General features: G+C 24.8%; 4 protein-coding genes across 9 annotated transcripts; all 4 read left to right on the forward strand.

Moving 5' to 3' along the window:
• The first annotated feature begins 2,726 nt into the window (after nt 1-2,726).
• Nucleotides 2,727-4,155, forward strand: LOC149055325 (uncharacterized). Its single transcript, XM_089228873.1, has 2 exons — nt 2,727-2,828; nt 3,677-4,155. The coding sequence occupies exons 1-2, from the start codon at nt 2,732-2,734 to the stop codon at nt 3,928-3,930; spliced, it is 351 nt and encodes a 116-aa protein (XP_089084999.1). The 5' UTR covers nt 2,727-2,731; the 3' UTR covers nt 3,931-4,155.
• Nucleotides 4,156-7,854: 3,699 nt separating this feature from the next.
• On the forward strand, nt 7,855-11,707 carry LOC149055326 (uncharacterized). 2 transcript variants are annotated; one of them, XM_089228874.1, is made up of 4 exons: nt 7,861-7,943; nt 10,261-10,460; nt 10,833-10,914; nt 11,455-11,707. In XM_089228874.1, the coding sequence occupies exons 2-4, from the start codon at nt 10,311-10,313 to the stop codon at nt 11,553-11,555; spliced, it is 333 nt and encodes a 110-aa protein (XP_089085000.1). In that variant the 5' UTR covers nt 7,861-7,943; nt 10,261-10,310; the 3' UTR covers nt 11,556-11,707. The 2 variants fall into 2 exon arrangements, 1 of the variants encoding a protein (XP_089085000.1); XR_016191969.1 differs by lacking the exons at nt 10,261-10,460; nt 10,833-10,914; nt 11,455-11,707 and adding an exon at nt 9,189-10,252 and having other exon boundaries at nt 7,855-7,943.
• Nucleotides 11,708-12,428: 721 nt separating this feature from the next.
• Nucleotides 12,429-16,890, forward strand: LOC149055327 (uncharacterized). Of its 5 annotated transcripts, none has more exons than XR_016191968.1 (5): nt 12,429-12,636; nt 13,069-13,140; nt 13,501-13,574; nt 13,921-13,992; nt 16,623-16,759. XR_016191968.1 is itself a non-coding variant. In XM_089228872.1 (4 exons), exons 1-4 carry the CDS (start codon nt 12,603-12,605, stop codon nt 16,847-16,849), a joined length of 405 nt encoding a protein of 134 aa, XP_089084998.1. In that variant the 5' UTR covers nt 12,429-12,602; the 3' UTR covers nt 16,850-16,890. The 5 variants fall into 5 exon arrangements, 2 of the variants coding, with proteins under 2 accessions (XP_089084998.1, XP_089084997.1); XR_016191966.1 differs by having other exon boundaries at nt 13,921-14,161; nt 16,623-16,758; XR_016191967.1 differs by lacking the exon at nt 16,623-16,759 and adding an exon at nt 15,844-15,979.
• Nucleotides 16,891-21,484: 4,594 nt separating this feature from the next.
• Nucleotides 21,485-24,529, forward strand: LOC149055328 (uncharacterized). Its single transcript, XM_089229541.1, has 3 exons — nt 21,485-21,611; nt 23,070-23,153; nt 24,000-24,529. Exons 1-3 carry the CDS (start codon nt 21,485-21,487, stop codon nt 24,236-24,238), a joined length of 450 nt encoding a protein of 149 aa, XP_089085667.1. The 3' UTR covers nt 24,239-24,529.
• The last annotated feature ends 110 nt before the right edge of the window (nt 24,530-24,639 follow it).

Here is a 24,639-nt window from a genome sequence, read left to right on the forward strand (position 1 = left end):
AATTGGTTGTTACTTGTTTTTTCTTTTCCATTTAGATTTTTAGATGATTAATGAACTGCCTGATATTTGTGTTTCTAGAGTATATTATTCTTAATTGTAGTGATAAAATTATTTATTAATATTATCTGCTTGATTGTTTTATGATTGGTCATGATATTTTCTATTGAATTATTAATTTTTTAATTGCTCACACTTTATATTACCGAAATACAGTTGAATGACATTTCAATTAAATTTGTGTCATTTTCTCTTTTGTTGCTATCAGGTACTGATGAGTCTACTAAATTGCCACTTATGTATCGATGTCCGAAAAACTGTGGTCGACGATACACACGAAAAGATTCAATGAATCGACATGTAACATATGAATGTGGTGTTGAACCACAGTTCAAATGTAGTTTTTGTAATAAGACTTGTGCCCAAAAGTATAATCTTAAAAAACATATGATTACTGTGCACAATTATATTCATTTTAACCACTCCTAATTATTGTATTACATATTTAATTTTGTGAAAACTTAAACTGTGTAAATGTATGTTGATTAGAAATGCTTCTGTATTTTTTTAATAATATTTTATTTTACAGGTATATTTAATTTATATTGTTTATTTATTGTTTGATGTGTTTGAAAAATATATAACAATAATTTACTATGATATAAAAAAAAAACAATATATTTATGTTTGGGTTTTTTTTTTCGTATGGCGCTATGTCTATGGGAGTAGGCACGAAGGCCTAGTTTGGACGCCTATTGGGTTGAAAATGTATTACTACAAAAAAATTAATACATTTGTCCTCAAAATTATACTATTATATTTTCCTGAATTAATTAATAATTTGATCATTATACATAAAAAAGGTACAGAATTCATAACATTCTAAAGTTTATATTTACCTATGTTAATTGTATATATTATATGTTTTTAATAATTTGTATAGTATAATATTTACTAATTTATATTTAACAGTGCTTTATGGCTATAGTTAATTATTAACAGTATATGTTTGTTATAATATTTATTTATTCCATACCAATGATTTTTTTTTTTTTTTTTTGTTAGAATTAAGAATTACAACTAAACCAAGTCTAGATACAGTTCCGGTTTTATCACCATCTACTATTCCTCAAGTACCAGAACCAAATAATCAAGAATCAGTGAAATGCTCTGTAACTGAAACTAAAACAGAAAATTGTTATCGTTGCAAAAATTGTAAAAATATAATTTTAGGTCCAAATGCTGAAAATCTGTATGTAGAACATATCATGACATGTCTTGACGCAAACAACTTTGAATGTTCAATATGTTTTAAAAAATTTGCCCATAAACGCGGTCTTACTAATCATTTAAGACTTACCCACTTAGTTTTTGACTAATTAATTCTATACATAAATTATAAACAATAACTTTAAAACTATCTAATAAATAATAAATAATTCATCGAATAAACACTAATAGCTTTTTGATAATCGTTAGTTTTGGCATACTGCTCATAAGGTATTACATTTGTTTTTAAAATAAACTATCCATTTTCTTTTCTTTTATTAAAATTGTTTGTTTTGTGTGATTACTTTTCAACTATAATCAAAAATATTGTTTCAGTAATGTTAATTTATAAGAATTAAAAGATTTTTATATTAATGTTTTGAATAGATGACAAACAATTTTACTAAATTTAAGGTACTAAAACAAGGTTAGTTTTATACAAATTAATATATTAAATTCTACTTCCCATAATTATAATTTAGATGAAAAGTTATGACAGAAAACAAGAAAAACTTTAAATGTATATTACTGTTAGGATCTATTAGTTACATAATAATTGTTGTTTTTATTTTTGTGTAATGATTATCTAAGGTTAAAATTGTTTTTATTGGCTTTAATATTAAATAAAAATGTTTATCCCGATAATCACTGTAACATAAATACTAATATTGTTCAGTTTGTTATTGTTATTGATATTGTTATGGTAAGTTCTATAACTATATTTTTGTACTTAATAATTAAGACAAGCTATAGGTGTAACCTAATTAAAATCTAATTATATCAATATTGTTGATAATTTGTACAGTAAATACATTGTTATGGCTTAGTATAAGTGTTCTGGATGTCCACTATACAATTTAATTTATTCACGTTTCAGTTCAGTGCTTAAGAAAGGAACTTGTTTATACATTCATATTTTTTTCAAATGAACACGTTTGTGTAATTTGTGAAAATAAATGCATTTATTTAGTCATTAATTTTAATTATTTTATTTTATTTTTATGAATCATTTAAATACTAACACAAAATCAAGATAATAATAATACATTTAATTGTTGTTTAATGTCAAGCCATGCCCATCAGAATTCTACATATTTTATTTTTATAATTTGTTATCAAATAAATATAATAGGAATATTATAATATAAAAATGTTTTATATAATACAATGATAATAATAATAATAATAATATTAATAAATACTTATTGAATGGTAATTAAATATGAACAAATTAAAAATCATTCAATTTCAGTGAAAATATAAATGTCGCTCACCTTCACATTATATTTTTTTTAAATATTTAATAATTGTTTATTCCGCATAATTAATAATTAATAATTAGTACTGTAAACCTTATTGCAAAATGAGAAAACATGATATAATATGAACAAATTATCAAATAATGAACTATATTTAGACTTAAATATTAAATTAACTAATTTATTTTTCTATTTATACAGATACTATGTTTTGGCTGACTAAATTGGATCAAATTGTAAAAAACAACCCTTCAGTTTGTCCGAAAAATTGTGGTCGAAAATTTGGAGGAACAAATCGAAAAGGTAATCTTAAATTACACTTGCTGAAAGAATGTGGAAAAACTGTAACTTGTCTAATGTGTATGAAAAAATTCAATAGTGTACGCAGTTTGACATATCATTTGGGAACTGTTCATAAAGTTATTTATAATTCTTAAAATTTAAATAATATTTATTTGTTGTATGTTTAGTTTCCTATTATAATGTAACTATGTATATTAATATTGTTAGTCACAAAAATAAGTATGTTCCAGACTTATCTTATATTAATCATTTTATACTGATATATTATTTATAACATGTATAATAATGTGATGTAAATTCCAAAATTGAAAATATAAATATTGAACATTGATAAAAACTTTTTATTAATAACAGTTTTTTTTTTATCATCCTTTTACTGGAAATACTGATTAATATTACTAGAATTTTAATTTGATCAATAATTTTTTCATATTCAATATATACTTAATTCCAAACATTAGAGAAAGACTTCTGTTTTGATATTGATTATTAAAATAAACATGATAATAATAATAATAATATAGTATAATAGTTATATGTATTAGATGGTTATGATTATATTATAAACATTTTTGATAAAAATATTAAATGTTTTTAAATTATTATTATGAAATTAACTTTTTGTTGTATTTTGCATTATATAAACCAAAATAAAATTAATGTTATTAATGTGGCTTTAGTTTTGGCCAAGCAATAAATAATTAAAAATGAAATGTTGCCATTTTTTATTTATGATTGAAAAAATTAACAATATTAAAACCAGCTTGATTTATATTATTTTGGGTTTATATTTGTTGACTGTATTTGAACATATTAGTTTATTGAAGTATACTTACTTTTATTTTCAGATTTTATGTTAAAAAAGAATGATATGTATGCTAATGAAAATCCTGTGTATTGCCCGAAAAACTGTGGACGGTGTTACAAGGGTATGTGGCGTAAATACAATTTGCAGAAGCACTTGAAATATGAGTGTGGAGTAGCACCACAGTTCAAATGCCTTGCCTGCCCAAAAAGCTTCTCATTGAAAGCAAATTTAAAAATGCATATGTTAGTTGTTCATAAAATAATTTTAGGTACTAATCACAATGCTATGTCATAATAGTTATTGACTTTAATCACACAATAAACATTGTTAACTTATAATATAGTGCCATATATACAATACGTATGTAATATGTTATAATATGTTTACCAATTAATTTTAATTAGTTTTGATTTACTGTTTACATTAATGTTTTGTTTTATTTTATTTTATTTTTTTTGTTCAAATATATATTTAAATTAAACCTCAAAAAGTGTAAATTAACACTGTTTGTTAATTTAAGTTGTGTATTATTATTCTAGTATTTTTTTAGGAACAAATATTGAATTCCAGTTAACAACTATAGGTACTCATAATAGTTTAGAATTTAAGCTCAACACAAGTAACAGTATATGGTATAAAATTATTGTTTTGATGTTAAATAATTTTAGAATATTTGATTTTGTTATAGTTACCTTTTTATTTCTTCAGATAAGAGATATGGTAGCTTAATTTAATCAAACTCATTTCATTTTTTTTAATTAGTTACCAGTAATACACATAAACATATATATTATAAATTATAATGTCATGTGTATATTATATTCAAATTATCTTAATGTTGAACTGTGTAAACTTTTTAATACTTATTTATAAGATGTCTTTTTATCAGATTTAGAACTATTGATGGATGTATTTGAATAAAATCAAATTAAAAACTATACACTTATACAAAATGTTTTACATAATGAAAAATAATTAATAATTTGTTTGTTTGTTTTTTTTTTTCAGTTTTTTCATATTTTGATTACATATAAACATATAGTATTATATTATTATATGTATGTTGATGTTCACTCATTGACTTTTGACAGCAGTTAATAAATAAATTAAATCTATTCATATTTTACACTTTCAAAGGAATTATATTAAAAAACAGTAGTTATAATTATTATCATTGGACATGATTTTGAGTATTTGATATTTTTATAACATTGTTAATATGTGTTAGTATCAATGGGTTTTATTTAAATATTAAATTTTCTGAGACATGTCATTACAAATATAGGTAATTTGTGTACAAATATATAACATTTATAATATGGCTTTCCATTCTTATTTTTATACCTACTTATTAAAACTTGATTAATCAGTAATCACCTATCACGTTTAAAATAGTTGCTTTGCTTAAAAAGAAATACCAATATTATATATGATATTTTATTGGTACCTATTGTAATTAAGCTGTAGATACTTTACCTATTGTCACAGTGCATGTTTTTAGATCAAAATATACTACTACGCTGTGTAGAAGAAGCTGCTACAAATGATCCTGCATACTGTCCAATGAACTGTGGCAGGTTTTACAAAGGTCAACATCGAAAAATAAATCTTCGTCGACACATATTTGAGTGTGGTGTACAACCAAGATTTCCTTGTACTATATGTGCGAAACGGTTTTTCCGAAGGTATCAACTTAAAATACACATGATAAGAGTGCACAAAGTATGCCCTTCTTATCTGCACAATCACAGTGAAAAGTGCATATTTTTAATTAAATAGTTGAAAAAAACTAACATTCATACATTTTTATGTTTTGTTTGTTAATTAAAAACTTAATTATATATGTACATTTTTCAATATTTACTCACTTGATAAAATTTAATTTAGGACATTCATTTTATATCAGTGCAATCATTTAACACAATTATTTTAATAATTTTCTTAATGTTTAATGTATGTGATTTAAATACCTTGATAAAAAACAAAATAATACAATCAAGTAAAATTAATCAAAAATTTCTATTTTTCATTGTTAATATTTTACAGTATGTTCCAAGAGTTCTATATCATCCTTAGTTTATCTGTATAAAATCAATATATTTAAATGTAGCATCTGTTTTCAGTTATTATAAGTATAAAAATTCCATTGAAATGGCATAAAATTTAATTTTTTTTTACACAATTAAGTTTACTAAATTTTTAAGTTAGTTTTTGATAATATCATTGAAAACATTTAAAAAATAATAAAAATATTGAGATTCAATGATATGATTTGTGTCTTGCTAACATAACTATTAGTCTTAGAAACTTTATTTGCACTATGACTTGGAAGTTTTTTTCTCAATTTATTTTTTATTTTGGATGATTGTTTTTAAAAATATCAACACATGGTCCATTTAAAAATGTAGAACATACTGTAAAATAATATTTTTTATTGTTTGAAATTGAAATTTGTTATATTTAACACCTATGTATATTTCTATATGGTGAATAAAAAATACTTATAATACTATACTCATACTGGCACTTGTTAATGTAATTTATTTTTTTTCTAAACTGGCAAAAAATACAGTTAGTAAAATCATTCTTAATAATGGTGATGATACTAATCTAATATTTTGCAGAAAAATTGCATTGTGTAGGTATCATTCATATTAATGGTTGGTTTGATTAAAATACTTTCTCAATTACTAAAAGTACTACATGTGATTGATGTCCAAGATTTTTATATATTTTTTTATTTTGTCATTCTTTTTCCAGTACACTATTCTCATATAATATATTTTGCGATAGATGCGGTTTTTGTGGTAGTTAACAGGTTTAATTTGTATTTATTTATACATACCTAGCTTAATTGCTAATCATTTTGATACCAAAATGTTTTGTTCAAAATATTCACTAAAGGCTATTACACTTGTCATACATAAGTTTATATTCATTTTGATTACGTTTACAGGTGTGTTGATACATTTTCAAAAGTTATTAGAATCTGACCATGTTCCATGACCAAATTATTATGGTTGTCTCTATAGAGAGGTCCACGGCAAAAACGGAATTTAAAAAAGCATTTGAATCTTGGGTGTGGCGTGACCTCTTGATGAAATGAAAACTTAAAAAGACATTTGGGAATTGTTCATAGAACAATAAAAATAAGAAGTGATAACTCTTATGATAACTTTAAAATGTTGAAGATTTCACGAATTGCTCATGAACTGACAATATTTTTAGTAATATCTGTACAGGCTTTCATTAACTTTTTGAACAAGTTTCAGTATCAATTCTTGAAGTGATATGTTTTGACTGTATCAGAAATTTTTTGTTGCACCTCAATATTTTACACTGTAAAATATAAAAATAAAAATATGAAGTTGTTAATTTTCATTGTAATTATTAATATGTTGTATATATACATTTTGATTGGACTAATTTTAAATATTGTATAATGTTTTTTGTCTGAAAAGATATTTTTTTAAATTAATTCTCATATAACTTTTAATAATAAAATACTATCATAATAGTTGTGTATTTATAAATAAATATTATTTTTAGTTTTAATGGATGATATATCAAAAATTATATTATGCATGAATGCATGATAGTAAGCATTGCTAATTTGTTAGCAATCAAATATTGCATTTTACAATAGTCCTAATTTTAATATGCAATTGAAATTGACTTGAATAATTTGAAATATCATATATAATATAATATACATCATAATATAACGCCTAGTTATATTAATAAATAATGTCAATTAGTTGAACACTAATTGTTAATTAGTAAACCTATACTGGAGTATTATACATATAGCGTCCATATTTTGTTTCAGTTGTATAATTATTTATATAATAATATATATTTGCTTATTTGCTCATGTATAAATCTGAGATATTTATTTAATTGTGAATTGATTATTTTTTTTAGCTTGAAAAGTGTATATTTAGTAATTTAACATTTGCCTTATATATCTATAAATAAAATTCAATTTCAACCGACTTCCTCACTAAAATGTTTTTGAAACGAGTATATATTATCACATTACAATTCGACATAACGTATGTTTTTTTTTTTACAAAATATTACTGCTTTTTTTGTAACTTGCATGGGTACCTATCACTGAATTTAATTTATTAATAGTATTGGTAAGCAATGTATAATCGATCTATTATTGTCATTTATAAATTAAATATTAATTATTTTTACATTTTACCCTGTTGTAGTTAAATTGTTTGAAAGATTAATCTTGGAAGATCCTGTTTTTTGTCCATATGCTTGCGGCCGGTCGTATAGTGGAAAAAACCGTAAAGGTAATCTGAAAAGGCACTTATCATTTGAATGTGAAGTGACGTCTTTATTCAAATACAGTTGTGATATTTGTTTTAAAAAATATACAAGAAAAGAAACTTTAACAGTCCACCGAGTAAATTCTCATAATGTCCATTAAAACATAGATTTAATAGCTTTGGATGAATATAAGTTAAACATTATATTTTATATTGTCAAAATATAAGTCATTATTCATCAGTAGTATATTTTTTAAATTTAAGTATAGTATGCGATTTACCAATTATCAATTTTTCAATTATTTCAATACGCTATACATATACTTTTATTATTTACGTATACTCGTTTTTCTGTTCTGCGGGTGCACACGATGTGGCATAAGTATGATGTCACAAATAAGTGAAATTCGTTTCCGTGCCCGTTTTTCTGAGCATTGTGTGATAAAATTGTTGACCACCCTAGCTATTTATAGACAATCTAAATGCTATATCAATGGTTAACAATTTCTGTGTGAACGAATTTTGAACAAAGTCTGCAGGTGGCAAAAAATTTACGTGCTCGAATGAATAGTAATCGAATGAATGTGTATTTTCTACTCGACTTATCTTGCTTCGCGTGTACCCGCCTTAAGCTTAACATGAATGTAAGAATAATTAGTTAATTATATTTTTTATATGTATTGATTTAAAAGTTCCTATGAAAAATAGTAAAATAAAACATGTTATTTAATAACCCAGAGAAAGTTTAAATGGTTGTCGACAAGAACAGCTTTCATTAGTTATATATATATAGCTCAATAAATAAATGCGCAGCTACAAAGCGATCATTGTAATGTGCTTTAGTTTTTAAAGGCTAAACAAACAAATCAATTAAACCTACAAACATAAGCGTGCGTAGGTATTCTTGGCAGGGGAGGCAATACTTTAGCTAAGGAGGTCCAGACTCCAATCCCCCCACCCGATTTTCACCAATTGGTAGATATAATATAATATTTTGGTGTAGAGGAAAATCTCGCAGGGGAGGCAACCGCCTCCCCTGCCTCCCCCGTGCGCACGCTTATGCCTACAAATGTAATGTTTGTACTTTTTGTAGTTTGCTTAATTACTCATTAGTACCTACGTAAGTCGTAAAGTTATCATATTATAATTAATTGTTTGGGATGGTCCAAATATAATTTAAGTTTCATCTTCACCTTATCCTAATTTATTTATTCTAATTTTATAACCAACTAGACACTATATATTTATTATACATATTTTACTTAACAGGATTTAAATGCCACCTGCGTACGGTTTCAACGTCTTACAAACGTTGTATATCATAGTGAATTTGTGTTCAGCAGTTATAATTATGTTTAATAATGTTTAAAAATAGAGATAATTGAACTATATTGCAAAACTTAAAGGTGAGTACATTATCTATGCTTACTCAAGAGTCAAGAGTTTTTAATTTATTTTAATTTTTGGACATGTTATTATGAATAAAATATTACAAATTAAAAATTCTCAGAACTCGCTTAAAAATTAAAATATCGTAAAAAACTTATGAGGAACCACAGATAATGTTTGATAATTAAACCTTTCTAAAGATTACTGAACACAAATTTGTACCGAGACAATACTTGCGAGTTTGGACGTAGTTTTAAATAGAATTTAAGTTGAATATAATATATTATTTATTACAATATTATATTATATATGTCGAAAACTCGAATTGTACTTATTTTATATATATTAAGACGTTATTGTGTTAAACTTTTTTATATTTCTTATATTATAGTGTTAATGTGTTAATAAATCTATAATTGCGTACATTTTATATGCACAGATATATTATGAAATAAAAATATTATGAAATGTATTTATACTAAATTGTTATTATATAAATAATATTACAGACATTTTTGGTAAATATAAATCATATGATTTAAGTATAGTAAACATATGATTTTAAATACTGTTAATATATTTAATATATACATAAATATATTTTTAAATTATTATAATCTTTGGTAATCTTTAGACAATTCAATAGGTATTTATGAATTATGCAATTATTGAATTATATATCATTGCACACAAACTTATATATATATTATATGAGTTACTTGATCATAATTTTAGTTAAACTTATTTGTTTAAATGTGTCTTTATATTTAAATTTATTCAGAAAACAAAAAAAAAATATTTTAAATTAAAAAACAGTCGCTTAGCAGAACAGTGTTAAGGTTTTAGAAAATACAAATAATAATGCGCATATATATAGCTTAAAATACTTATTAAACTGCATCTCAGTTAGTTTGGTACTTACTGAAATGATTGATTGCAATTTATGTTTCAGATCAAGCTACCATAACGCAGTTATTGGACGCTGTTCCTGACTGTGATCCAATGTTTTGTCCAAATATTTGTGGTCGTTCTTATAAAGGAAAATATCGCAGACACAATCTCAAACGCCATATGATGTTATCTTGTAGAGTCTACCCACAATTTGAATGTACAATTTGCCAAAAAAGATTTAGATCAAATCAAATATTAAAAGTTCATTTAGCCTACATGCATGACATATTTAAGAATTCATTAGTAAAATATTAAGTAAAACCATTTTTTTAGAATATAATTTATCTTTTGAATTTACTTTATTGTACTAATCATATTAAAATAGTATCTTGACATTTTTTCGTGGACTTATTACTAATTAATTATTAAAAAAATATTAATTATTACTAAATATATTACTTATTACTATTAGCCATCACAAGTGTCTTCACATATTATAATATGTAAATATTGAAACGTTAAAAACAAAAAACATTTAGTTCCTACTTCCTAGGTACCTACAGCGCAGTAGTATTCTGAATTCAATATATTATATTTCCAATAATATAAATTATTTAATTGTTAATTTTTCAGTTAATTACACGAATCAAATTTTTGGAAAAGATTCATTATCTTGTCCAAATGGTTGTGGCCGATTGTACAGAGGGACAAACCGCAAAAACAATCTCAAACACCATATGAATTATGCATGTGGCGTTAGTCCAAAGTTTCAGTGTACATTTTGCGGAAAACAATTCAGACATAAGCGATCGCTACAATGTCATTCAGTTACTGTTCATCAAGAAAATTACTATGAAAATAATTTTTTGTAAAATAAATTTTGTATTTAGAATTTTAATTTCTTATTTCAATTGTTTTAAAATTCTAAATTATAGTACCTATACATAGACTGCAACAAAAGTTATGCATTTAAATTTATCCAAAGAAAAAATATTATTTCATTTTAGTCTTCAGATTTATGATTATGAAGTATATTAATTTTAATGTTTTCTTAGTTTTTGAAACTGGAAACCAATTATCATAAAAATGTAGTTCAAAGAGAATCAGTCCTATAATAATCCTTATATAAATAGGCAAATTGCAAGTTAATACAATTTTAGTATCAGCGCTATGGCAATGCAATTAACTATATTTTATTAAATTATTATTGTTTGATATAATTATAATTTATTTTTATATTTTCAGTTAAACGCCTGAATCAGTTTATTGAAAAATATCGTGTGTTTTGTCCAAATAATGGCTGTGGCCGATCGTATATCGGCAAAAACTGCAAAAATAATCTCAAAAAGCATTTGAAGTATACGTGTGGCGTTAATCCACAATTTTGTTGTTCATTTTGCGGAAAACAATTAAGATCTAAGCAATCGTTATTGTATCATACATCCAGTGTTCATCAAAAAATTATACTCTAAAAAAATATTTTTGTAAAATAAACTTTTTAATCGTAATTATAATTTATTATTTCAATATTGTACTAATATAGGGGTACTAACTAACTGATATTTACTATAGAGGCGTATTTAGGTTTTTCCAAATGAAATAAAGAAGTTTTAATATAAAGTTATAAGGATAAAATATTTATCATAATGTTATAATTGTTATTGAAACAATAATACCAATAAGTATAACATTAAGTTCAAAGTGATCAGTCCTAAACTTAACATGATGGATTTATAAAATTTGTAAGAATATAAGTTAAAAACAAAATTTAGTATCAATGATCGAGCCGTCCAAATGAATTATACTTCATCATCGTTGATATAAAAAATTGATATATTAGTTGTATTGTCAGTCAAGTGTCTGAATATTTTTTAAATATTGTGGGTATGTTTTATCTAAATGGTTGTGGCCGATCATAATATGTATGTAAAAACTACAAAAATGTGAAGTACCTATATTGTGTATTCATGTGATCAACCCAAAATTTTACCTCACGTATTGTCGATAACAGTTCGGCCATATTAAATCATATCATTTGGTCACTGTTCTTATACAAAATATATTTAAAAATTTCAGCAAATTGGTAATGCTCTATTGTAGGTACATAATGTGTCTAGAAAAGTAATTATAATGGATGTGTGGAATTTGAATTCAATGACAGATAGGTTAAAATAAGATTCTGAATGATGTCGATCTCTCAGCCTATAATAATATTACTTTTTTTTTAGGGTTAGAGCTTCGACAACTGAGGCCATTAGCCTGGGGAACTGTAGGGGAAGGTACTGTAGGTTTTAACACGTGGGTTTTTGGCAGAATTATGAATGGGCACCTGTAGGTGTCTGCCATGCCCAGTTGAGGGGCGGCGGCCTCTCTCTCCAGACACTGCGAAATGCCCAAAGAGCGATGCCGCCCGTGACCGAGATTCGAACCGGCAACTGTAATAATATTACTATTTAAGTATATTGTATGATATTAAATATAGTGATAGAAGTGATTAAAGTAATTTATCTTACTATTTAGACATTACTACATTATTTCTATATACACCCGGTGAAATTAGTATTTTCCGAAAAAATATTGTATTTCATAATGTCATTGTGTGTATAAATTAATATAATAATATATTTAAAAAATGTCAACCACTCTTTATTTTTAAATCACAACAAAACAGCTAAAATTGTTATTTCTATGTTTAAATATCGTTAAAATTGTCTTATACTTATAAATAGCCTAATGATCCTCAACAAGACAACAAATATGCTAAAAGCACGCTATAGACATAATAATTATTAGCACTGTGGTTGTCTAAATTAACTTTAATTATTTATTTTGTCAATGACTTAAAATAATTCAAATATTATATTTTCAGTAAATTACATGAATCAGACTTTTGGTGAAGATTCATTATCTTGTCCAAGTGGCTGTGGCCGATCGTACAAAGGTAAAAACCGCCAATATAATCTCAAACATCATTTGAAGTATGCGTGTGGCATTAATCCACAATTTAAGTGTACGATTTGCGGAAAACAATTCAAGCATAAGCGATCGTTACAGTATCATTTAGCGACTGTTCATAAAGAAAATATAGAAAATATACTTTAAATAGTACATTATTGTTAAAAAAAACTTAGTATTTGGAATTTAAATGTAGTATTTTAATATAATTGTATTAAACTACTTACTTTACGTATGTTCAAGAAATACCGACTAGGTGACGACTACAAATGTGCCATATTTTAGTTTTTTAAAACAATGAATTCAACCATGCTTAAAGATTAAAACTTTTCATTACATGATTCAGGATTTTTTAGAAGACTCATTGTCTCGTCACTCGACGTGGTTATGGCCGATCGTACAACGGTGGAAACTGGAAACGTAAACACAATCTCATATTTTAAAATTTATAAAAGCGTGAAACCACAATTTCACAATACACTTTTGTAAAATAAATGATTATTTTAAACAATTATGTTAATTGGTTTTCTTTTGTTGTTGATACTAGATTATCTACATACATTTAGAGAATATTTAATGCGTTTATTTCATACTTATGAAAATGTGTTTCAATTTTAATTTTAATATTATAATAGTTATTGAATCATCCTCTAAAAGTCTAAAATACTCGAAAATGCACATTAAACCACAAATTTAAAGCTTTGGCATTCATAAAATAACTTTATTTTATCGAAAATAATAAGAAATTTGTATGTTCTATTTTCAGTTAATTACTCGAGTATGACATTTGAAAAAGATCCATTGTTTTGTCCAAATGGTTGCGGCCGATCGTATAAAGGTACAAATCGCAAAAACAATCTCAAACATCACTTAAATTATGCGTGTGGCATTAATCCACAATTTTTATGCACAATTTGTCAAAAAAGATTCAGAAAAAATCAATCATTGAGATATCATATTATGACAGTTCATCAAACATGCGTGTTTTAAAATTAAAATTAAATTAGGTAAATGTAAAAATAAAGAATTGTACAATATTTACAGATTTTATAATTATTGTTTTAAAGTGCTTTAATGTCAAAAATAAAAATAATATTATAGGTAACTATTAGTTTTAATGTTGAGCGAATTGTAATACTTATAATTTTTTATATTGTTATAGTTGTATATGTATCTATACGAATTAAGCGAATTTTTTGTAACTTTAATAATATTTCCATCAACCGTCTTTAGAGTTAGCTCTCGTAAATCCATGTACCTATATTCATGTATTGGGATTGTCCCTGTTAAAAAATATATACTGAAACTTTTTTTAACACACACTATGTGATACAACTATAGGATCAAACACTGCATTAACTGAATTATTTCTATGATAATTTTGGAATTGTTACTTATCTTAAGTATCTTATACTACCCTCTCCTCAATGCTAAATGCTAACCGTCGTGCGTTGCATCTATAATGGTCAGCATATTACGGATACAACTAATATTTATTGCTCAGAATAAATTTATTAATCTATAAAACACACAGTTAGGCGCACGTCTCGCTGCTCGTTTAAGTTTAGTTTTATGATTTGGGGTATACAAATACTCGCAAATAATAAATTACAAAATTTCGGTAGGTAGTGTGAATGTGGCAACTTCACATAAAATATTATGTGTTCAATGAGTTGTAAAAGGTGTATGCTCAATTGTGCTTTACTACCATAACCAAATACATATTTATTGGAGAGTAGGCTAGATGTCCAATCGTCCCGGTATTAGCTTTTCGGTGTGGTATTATTTTGTTAATGATTATTTATGTAAATTGGCTTAATTATTTTAATAGATAGCCGATTCAAACACTATTCAAGTCAGAAAAAAAGCTGAACGGTTAAGTGACATTATTCTACGGATTGGATTTATGATTTCTTAAGGAATGTACATTTGTATAATATATATACAATTGTACATCATTAACCCCAATTATTTAAATATGTCTTTGCTCTTTGGCAATACTTAACATTATAAAATTGGTTAGGTTAGGTTAGGTTTGATCTAGCTTCCGCTTAACTATTATGCTATAGTGACCAGAGACGTATTCAGAAATTTGGCGCCTGGGTGCCAATGTCCCCCCCCCACACACAAATTTTTTTTTGACTTTTTCAACCTATCGAGCGCGTTGGAGCTTACTTTCCGGTGACAACCCGTTATCGTTATCCTTTTTAGAACAAAAGTTAGAAAAAAAAAAGCAGATTTCAAACTTTAAACATTATGTTATCTTTATAAATTAATCACATTTAAATATTTAATATAAAATAGGTTTAGTTATTATCAACTATAATTACAAAACAATAAATATTTAAAATTCACATATTTTTCATTAACAGAAGATGGGTTATGTAAAAATCTAATGCCGCCCTGGGCGATCGCCCCCTAAATACGTCACTGATAGTGACTGAGTTTATGTTTAACTTATTATATGTATCTATGCTTTATATTGATTGTAAAATATAGTATGGTTGTTAGTAGGTAACTTAATAAATTCAATGTTCGATGTTTGATTTTAACTTTTAATGTCTTTATTGTATTATCTATATTGAATGTATAATAATCAGAATCAAAATTAACCATATTAACGCTTTGATTTTAACACTTACATTAAATTGGTCAATCAAATAGTACAGTTTAAATGTTATGTTTGCAGAAATTTCCAAGATGGATTTATTATATAAAACAGCTATTGAAAGTGACCCAGTTATGTGTCCATACGGTTGTGGTACTGCGTTTACTGGAAGATATTCCAAAAAAAATCTTAAAAGACATTTAAATAATTCATGCTTTGTTAATCCAAAAATATTATGTAAATATTGCAAAAAAACGATAAGAAATAAAAGATCATTAGATTATCATATGATGACTAATCATCAACAACTTTTAATTTAACTTTGGTCTAAAGGTGACATTTGAAAATTGATATTATTTGTATTTAAAAATGTAGAATTATTTCAATTTTTTAAATAAAGTACATTTTGATTTAAAAACATAACGCCTTGATTTGTTTTATTTGTTTCAAAATATATTATACAAACATTTTACCCACACATTTTAGTAAACAACCTGCTTATGAATTTCAATACCCAGATTTTTGTCTTCCATAGTTCCGTTATGTTAAAAATTACGATTCAATTAAAGATATCAATAAATAATAATATAACCACTCAAGAATTCGACACTGAAATAAGAAGTTCAATGTTAAGGTTAACTTTAAAAAAAAATAAAAAAATGACTAAATTATCGAAAGTGTTCATACTTCATAGATCACTTTATTGAATACATAATAATCTTTAAATGAATATTAAGCTGTGTTGTATTATTGTAGAAAAAAATATTTAGTATCAGATGCTTAGCCATTCTAAAGAAATTATGTACCTCAACATCAAATACTGTATCATTGAAAAAAAAACTTAAATGTTATGTTTGCAGAGAATACGATGATGGAATTATTAAATAAAAAAGTAAGTGAAAGTGATCCAGTATTCTGTCCAAATGGTTGTGGTCGTTCATATAAAGGCATTCACCGCAAACACAGTCTCAAAAAACATTTGGTGTATGCATGCGGAAAAAATCCACAATTTCATTGTATATATTGCCAAAGACACTTCAAGCATAATCAATCGTTACAGTATCACATAGCCAATTTTCATCGATAAACTGTACTTTAATAAATATATTTTTTTATGATACACATTGATTTTGGAATTTTTATTTAAATACTACCTATATGGACGTAGCTATTTATTTAATGGCGACGGATACATTCATATAATGGTGATTATTATAAGTAATACGAATGAAATGTTTTAATATTAATTTATAAGTGTGTCTTCCTAATTGAAATGTTATCTTAAACATAAAAATGTAATTCATAGAGTGATCATTTCAAATAATCGTCGCGTAAATAATTTTAGTATTATAGGAGTTTGAATTGTCGATTTGTTCAATGGTATAAAATAATTAAATGTTATATTTTCAGTTAAGTATACGAATCAAACTTTTGAAAAATATCGAATGTTTTGTCTAAATGGTTGTGGAAGATCATATATTGGTAAAAACTGCAAATACAATCTCAAACACCATTTGAATTATAAGTGTGGCGTTAATCCTCAATTCCCATGTACAGTTTGTCAAACAAAGTTCAGAAACAACGAATCATTGAAGTGCCACATGATGAAAATTCATCAAATATGTATATTTAAAAAATCAAAATAGAATTTATCGGGAACTAAATAATTATTCAGCTCCTGATTTTATGTTTATTATTTTTATTTAACTATAACCATTTAAAAAAATGTATTATTACTTTTAAGTTTAATTTGAAGAATGTTAAAACGTGATTGATTTTCATATAGTTAAATTTATACACGAAATATCTATAAGAATTCTTGTATACATTATTATATGTTTGTATAATATATTCTAACTATATCTCTGTCGGTCGTTGTGCCCATCATCTGTCAAAGGTCCATATATAAATCGATCCTGTGTTTGTACCGTTATCAATATTGTTACATCGGTTACAATTATTTATATACTTACACGTTGGCTACTATTATATAAATAACTATTCAAAAACGGATAAAGATTACGTATTATTAAACCATTCAAATATCAAGCTTATAGTTTTGCTTATCTTGGAAACATTTAAATTTGCTTAGTCCTTAGACAATGATTAGCGTTTAAAATTTTAAACTAAAACACGCTCGATTAATGTATCTTCCAAGCAGAATTTGAATTTGAAAAACACAAAAACTCAATTTGCTATCTTTGTTTCAAAATATATTGTACCGAAATTCGTATTAAGATTGATTTTCAAGTAGGTATAGGTGTAACTATAGAATGTCTAACGCGAAAATTTATTTCGATCTAACCCACAATATTTTATGGTAATAATGGACTTCGGAAGTATCTATTTTAATTCTGTTAAGAAATTTACGTTGAAACACATTTCAGTGACATTTCAGTGATGCCTTCAGATTGATTTTTTTTCAATACAGGCTTTTTATTTCACAGTTCCACAATTTTGAAAATCACATTTTGACGTAATATAAGATATTAGAAAAAAGGACCACTTTGAGATTTGATATTAAAATAATGTGCTCAAAACATAATCTTTTTAATAAAAATAATAGGACATTATCAAAAAATTTCTTGTTTGGTTCTTATTATTATTACTAATTAATATAAATAAACTGTTCTTTAAGATATATTTTTGTAATGGCGGGTGTATGGCTATGCTGTATTGTAGAAAAGAAAATGTTGTCGCTTTAACCATTTTAAAGGAATTATGTATCTCACCATCAACAAAATTACTTAAAGTACATTATTGTTACATATAATATGCGAGTGAAATAAAACAACTAACATATTATAGGTATTTACAGAATAATGCCATGATGGAATAATTAAATAAAGTAAGTGAAAGTGATCCTGTGTTCTGTTCAAATGACTGTAGTCATTTGTATATTGGTACACACCGTAAACACAATTTCTTAAAACATTTGATATATACATACAGTAAAAATCCACAGTTTCAATGTATAGTTTGCTCAAGAAAATATTTTTGCAAGCATACTCTAAAAACCGATTTACTATGTATTCACTGAAAAAAATTTTCTTTTCATGTGATTTAATATTATACAACTGTAATATAAATAACAAATATTTTATTTTACTTAACACTATAATGAATAATTTAGTTAATTTTTTCTTATATCATAAATTCATAACCTATAGGCGTATCAGGGGTTTTGATGTTCACCTCCCTTCTAAAAAAAAATATCTAGTCATGCCTCTGATCATAAGTTTTTTAATAATATACATATTATACAAAAACAAATGTATAGATCATTAGTTACAAAATAAAAGCTTTTTAAATAACATACATAATGGATTTACCTCTTGTTTAATGGGTAAAATATAACAGGTATATAGATAGTAAAATAAATTTTTTTTTTTAATGTTCAATTTTTAATTTGCTATAAAAATTGTATATTTCAAATTATATTATTATATATATTATAGCTTAAAATATTTATGCTTAAATACTATAATAATGTTTTTTTTCTTGTAAAACAATTTTGTAAATTGGTGATGTATGTTATATTTATTAAAATAAATTCATAGTATGAGAAATTTGGACCTTTTAAATGAATGATATTTTTCAGTATTATAAAATTTTACCATATTTAGTTGTAATGTGAAATAATTTAAATGTTAAATTTTCAGATAATCACATGAACGAGTTATTAAATATGGCTTGTGAATACGACCCAGCATTCTGCCCAAATAGATGTGGTCATTCATATAATGGGACAGAACGTAAGAAAAATCTAAAAAAACATTTGATTTATGCATGTGGTCAAAATCCACAATTTCAATGTAAAGTTTGTTCAAGAAGATTTGCTCGCAAGCATACTCTGAAAAACCATTTATTATCTATTCACAAACAAATTTGGAGTTCTAAATGTATTTAATATTATATAGCTTTAATATAATTAACATATACTTTAAAAACTAGATAAATATTATATGATTATTTTATTTTTCTATGCACTAGCTAAACTGGATTCATTTCATCTTGACTTTTATAGTTGTATCATAAGTTGTTTTAATAACATATATGTATGTACAATATACTGTATTCATATTCATTACTTTCCAAGTTAAAAATGTAATAACTAACAGAAAATCTTTTTTTTTTAATAAACTATAAATGTGTTTATGTAAAGTTGCAACATTGTATATAATAGATAATAAAAAAAGTTTTTTTTTAAAGTTCAATTTTCAATTTGCTACAAAAAATTATTTGTAGTTATATTAACATTTAACATATATTTATTTATTATGTATTTTACGGTAGGTATATAAAAACATTGTTATGAAATTAAAGGTTAAGAATTAACTTAAAATTATTTTATATGTTTAAATACAAAAATAATGTTGTGTTGTTGTGTAAAAAGTGTTTTGTAACATGGTGTTGTTTAAAATAAATGCATACTGTAAGAATTTTATTTTCAGTATTGTAAAATTTTACCATATTTAGTAATGTTGTAAAATAATGTTAATGTTATATTTTCAGAGAATCCGATTATGAACAAGTCATTAAATATGGCTTATGAAAATGATCCTGTATTCTGTCCAAATGGTTGTGGCCGTTCATATAAAGGCATAAAACGCAAGTCTAATCTAATTAGACATTTAAAACATTCATGCGGCGTGCGCCCAAAATTTCAATGTATTGTATGCCCTAAAACATTCAGGAGAAATGAATCCTTGCAGTATCACATGATGAATATTCATAGAACATACTTAAAATAGTTACATAATTAGATAAAAAATTTTTACATTACATTGGTGGTTTTATTAATAAAGTGAAATAAATGAATATTTTGTATAATTTGGAATAATGCATTAAAAATTGTTGTGATTTTAATTTGGTGGGAGTTATTTATTTTAACTTGAACTTAAATATACTGATCTTTAGTTAATCCACCCAACTAACCTAAGGATGCGACAAGAATTTTGAAAAATGTTTTGAATTCTTTATTATGTCTACTTGAGAATAATCAGTCCACTTTTCCTAACTTTGATTCAAATATGTTAAAATTTAAGAAATTTCACTTGTTGATTATTTGGAATTTAAATCAGAAAATTCAAAATGTAGACTGATTGATCTCAAGTAGACATTTAAACAAATTCAGATCAATTTTCAGAAGTCTTATCACATTATTAGGTCTATTGATATAATTTACAAAAACTACTTTAAGCTAGGTAAAAAAAAACAAACATTCTGCAATGTTCATCTGCTCTACGCTGTGGTGAAGATTTGTATGTACAAGTGCTTATTTCACAGTTTAGTGCAGCAGCATTAATTGTTAGTGTATACATACACAGTTAAAATTCATGCATAAAAAACATAAATTAATACCTCTATTAAACTACTTAAATATACACTATTACTGAATCCCTTAAATATTGCTGAAAAGAATTTAATATTATTTAAAATCTGAAAAATATTGTACATGAAAACACTACACTGCAATGAAATTAAGTTTTAAAAAATGAACTTAAAATTATGTATGTTTAAATGATGTTTTATTTTTTGTAGAAAATATAATTTTGTAACTTTGCGGTGTATAATTTAATGTTAAAATAAATTCATTGTCTGAGATCTTTGGCCCTTTTAAAAGACTGATATATTTCAATAATTAAGAAATAAATCATATTTAGTTAATAAAATAAAATAATTTAAATTCTCAGAGAATCATATCAATTAATTTTTAAATATGGCTAGTCTTAATGACCCAGCATTCTGCCCAAACGGTAGTGTTCATTCATATAATGGTACAGAACGCAAGTCCAATCTTAAAAGACATTTGAAATATTCATCTGTCATGCACCCAAAATTTAAAAGTATTGTTTGCTAAAATTCATTCAGGCATAACCATATATTGTAATAAAATTTACTCAATACTCATCAACATTAACTTTAGTAGATACATGTTTTTCAAAAAAGTTCAGGTATAAACAAGTGTTTAAAAATCATGTCATAATAGATCATCAATGATATTTAATTTGCCATAAAAATTTTATTTAAAATACACTACACTTCATTTTTTTTGATTGTTTAAAATTATATTGTAAGACATTTCCCTAATATACTTTGATTTGTATTCAAGTACTTCTATAGACATATGGTATTTACATGTTTATTAAAGTCAGCATAAATACTGTTATTTAAAAAAAATACTTCCTCCTTTTGTTGTGTTAATGGTGATAGAATGGAACCCTTATTATAAAATTCTATCAGCTTTGCCTTACATAATTTATGACTATGTATGCACTACCAGTTTTTAAGGTTCAATCATATTATGTTGTTAAGAGGACGTTATATCAACATGTGTGGTATCTATCTTACAATATTAGTACATAACATACCAAATTGTACCCTCGACAGATTTTGTTTAGCTCTGTTAGTTTAAAAACTAGAATGAATTGACCTCTTATAAAATTTAAAGGTAAGAGTAATTAGATAGGTTTATTATTATACGGAGTGTAACCAGTCTATTTGACTAATGCTATAACTTTTTTTCTATTCTATATGTTTAAGGTTTTTTGTTTGTTAATGACTTTTAGAACTCTGCGCTATAATATAATTGTATGTTATATTTTATTTTTATTTTTTACAGCTAAAATTGAATAATTTAAATTTTGTATTAAATTTTTTTCTTGTAATTCAAGACCTATTTTATACATAAGTTTATATAAACAGTTTTAGCGTTTACAACTTTTAGTTTGGTTACGCCATTGATTTTTAAACAATTTTCAAAGTTTGTTAATATTCAAATTTATTTCTTGCTTATCGATGTTTTGTTATCATTAAAAGGTAGGCATTAAATAACTATAGGTAATAAATACATATATTTTATCACTATTTAACATGACTAGTGATGCATACTAAGACCATTAGCCATATAGACCGTTACATCCTGTATTTTAATTTTGAAATAAGTTATGAGTATTTAAAATTATAAATTATTTGTACATATTAAAATATTTATAATACACATCAAAATTAAAGTGTAATAAAAAGTTTATGAAGAATATAACCTCTACATTTTAAAAGAGGCCAATTCACTGTAATATTTAAACTTTTATCGCTAAACACAATCTGTTGAACATACAATTTTGCTGTGTTACACACTTGCAAGACGGAGATAACACATACAAGTATAATATCCTCTTAAAACAATTATTTTTTCAGAAAATAAATAAATAAATAAATAAGTATATAAATATATTATTATTATTATTATTTGCTTTGATAGCTAGATCATTTTTTAAAATATAATTACAATTTTATATTTGCAGAGAATAATATGGACGAGTTATTAAATAAAGCTAGTAAAAACGACCCAGCAATCTGCCCAAATGGTTGTGGCCATGCGTATAAAGGTTTGGATCGAAAATGGAATTTAAAAAAACATTTAATTTATGCATGTGGTGTTAATCCACAATTCGAATGTATAATTTGTTTAAAAAAATTTGCTCGCAAGCATTCATTGAAAGTCCATTTAATATCTATTCATAAATTAATTAATAATTCTTATTTCGGTTGATACTGTATAGCATTTTACATAGATAAGAAAAATTATTAAAATTAAAATAACTAAAGTAATTAATGGATTAATTAGAACTGTTAAAATTTACAACTGAACTATATTCATTGACATGTCGAGTTGCATCTCAACTTATATAATGGGTTGTCCCAAGACCCAAATCCTTTATTCAAACAAAAGCAACCATTACAATAATATATTAAGTATCCATAAATAACTATTGTTTTATTATTAATAAATTAAGTATTTGTTACAAGAATGCTCTTACTTTATTATTTGTTTATTTTTTTTTAAATCTCAACACATTTGAACATTGAACTATTATATTTAAATCATTAAAGATGTTTAATCGAAGGCAGTGAAACAAAAAAATGAAAAAATATCTTCTATGGTGCACAGTTTTTAGTGACTATAAATTAACTATAATTTAAGTTAATCTTTATTTGATATCTTCTATTCTTGGGAAAGTTAGTTGATGATTTTATAGTAGATGGTTATTTAATGTGAACTGCATTAACACTAACAATTGGTAAAAGCATGTGGAAAATACTATAATATACATAACATTAATCATAATACTATATAGTTTATACTATCGATACATTTTACAATTCAAATATTTGATAATTAATAATGTATTTATCATACTAATCAATAAATTGTTTTTATTTTTGTTTTTTAGAATTGTCTTGCAGTTGGTTAACTCAACTTAATCTCCTAACACAATTAGATCCAGCCAGTTGTCCAAACAATTGTGGTAAATTATATGGAGGACGTTATAGAAAGCATCATCTCAGACAACATTTGGTGTATGAATGTGGTGTTATACCAAAATTTCAATGCAAAATATGTTTAAAGCGTTTTGCTAGAAATCCTCAATTAAAATATCATTTAATTAGATTACATAAAATTGTTGCTTAATATAGTAAAATGTATTTTATTAAATTCTTTTATAATCTGGTTCATTAAACTATATCAAATAAAATTGTTTTCATTTATAACAGTAGTGAATATTAGCTGTAAAATAAAATATTTATCGTAAAAACTAACCCTTCTCTAAGAACTATGTACCTCAAAATATCTTAAATTTATAATCTATATTGTGTACCCACTGTGGTGGACCATACCCTCCTCTTGGGCGGAATTAAAAACAAAAAAAGATGTATCAATTTTAGTTGTAGTTTTTATATAAATAAAGGATTTTTTTTTTAATTTGGATACATTTTATCATAGTAAATTATTTAAACATTGTGTTAGTAGGTACAAAATATTTATGATAAATAAATCTTAATAAGTATAATTTATTACCTATTGAAAAAACT

This window comes from Diuraphis noxia, unplaced genomic scaffold (assembly GCF_037042655.1).
Source record: "Diuraphis noxia isolate RWA-SAM2 unplaced genomic scaffold, SU_Dnox_SAM2 contig0005, whole genome shotgun sequence".
NCBI classification, from domain to species: Eukaryota; Metazoa; Arthropoda; class Insecta; order Hemiptera; family Aphididae; genus Diuraphis; species Diuraphis noxia.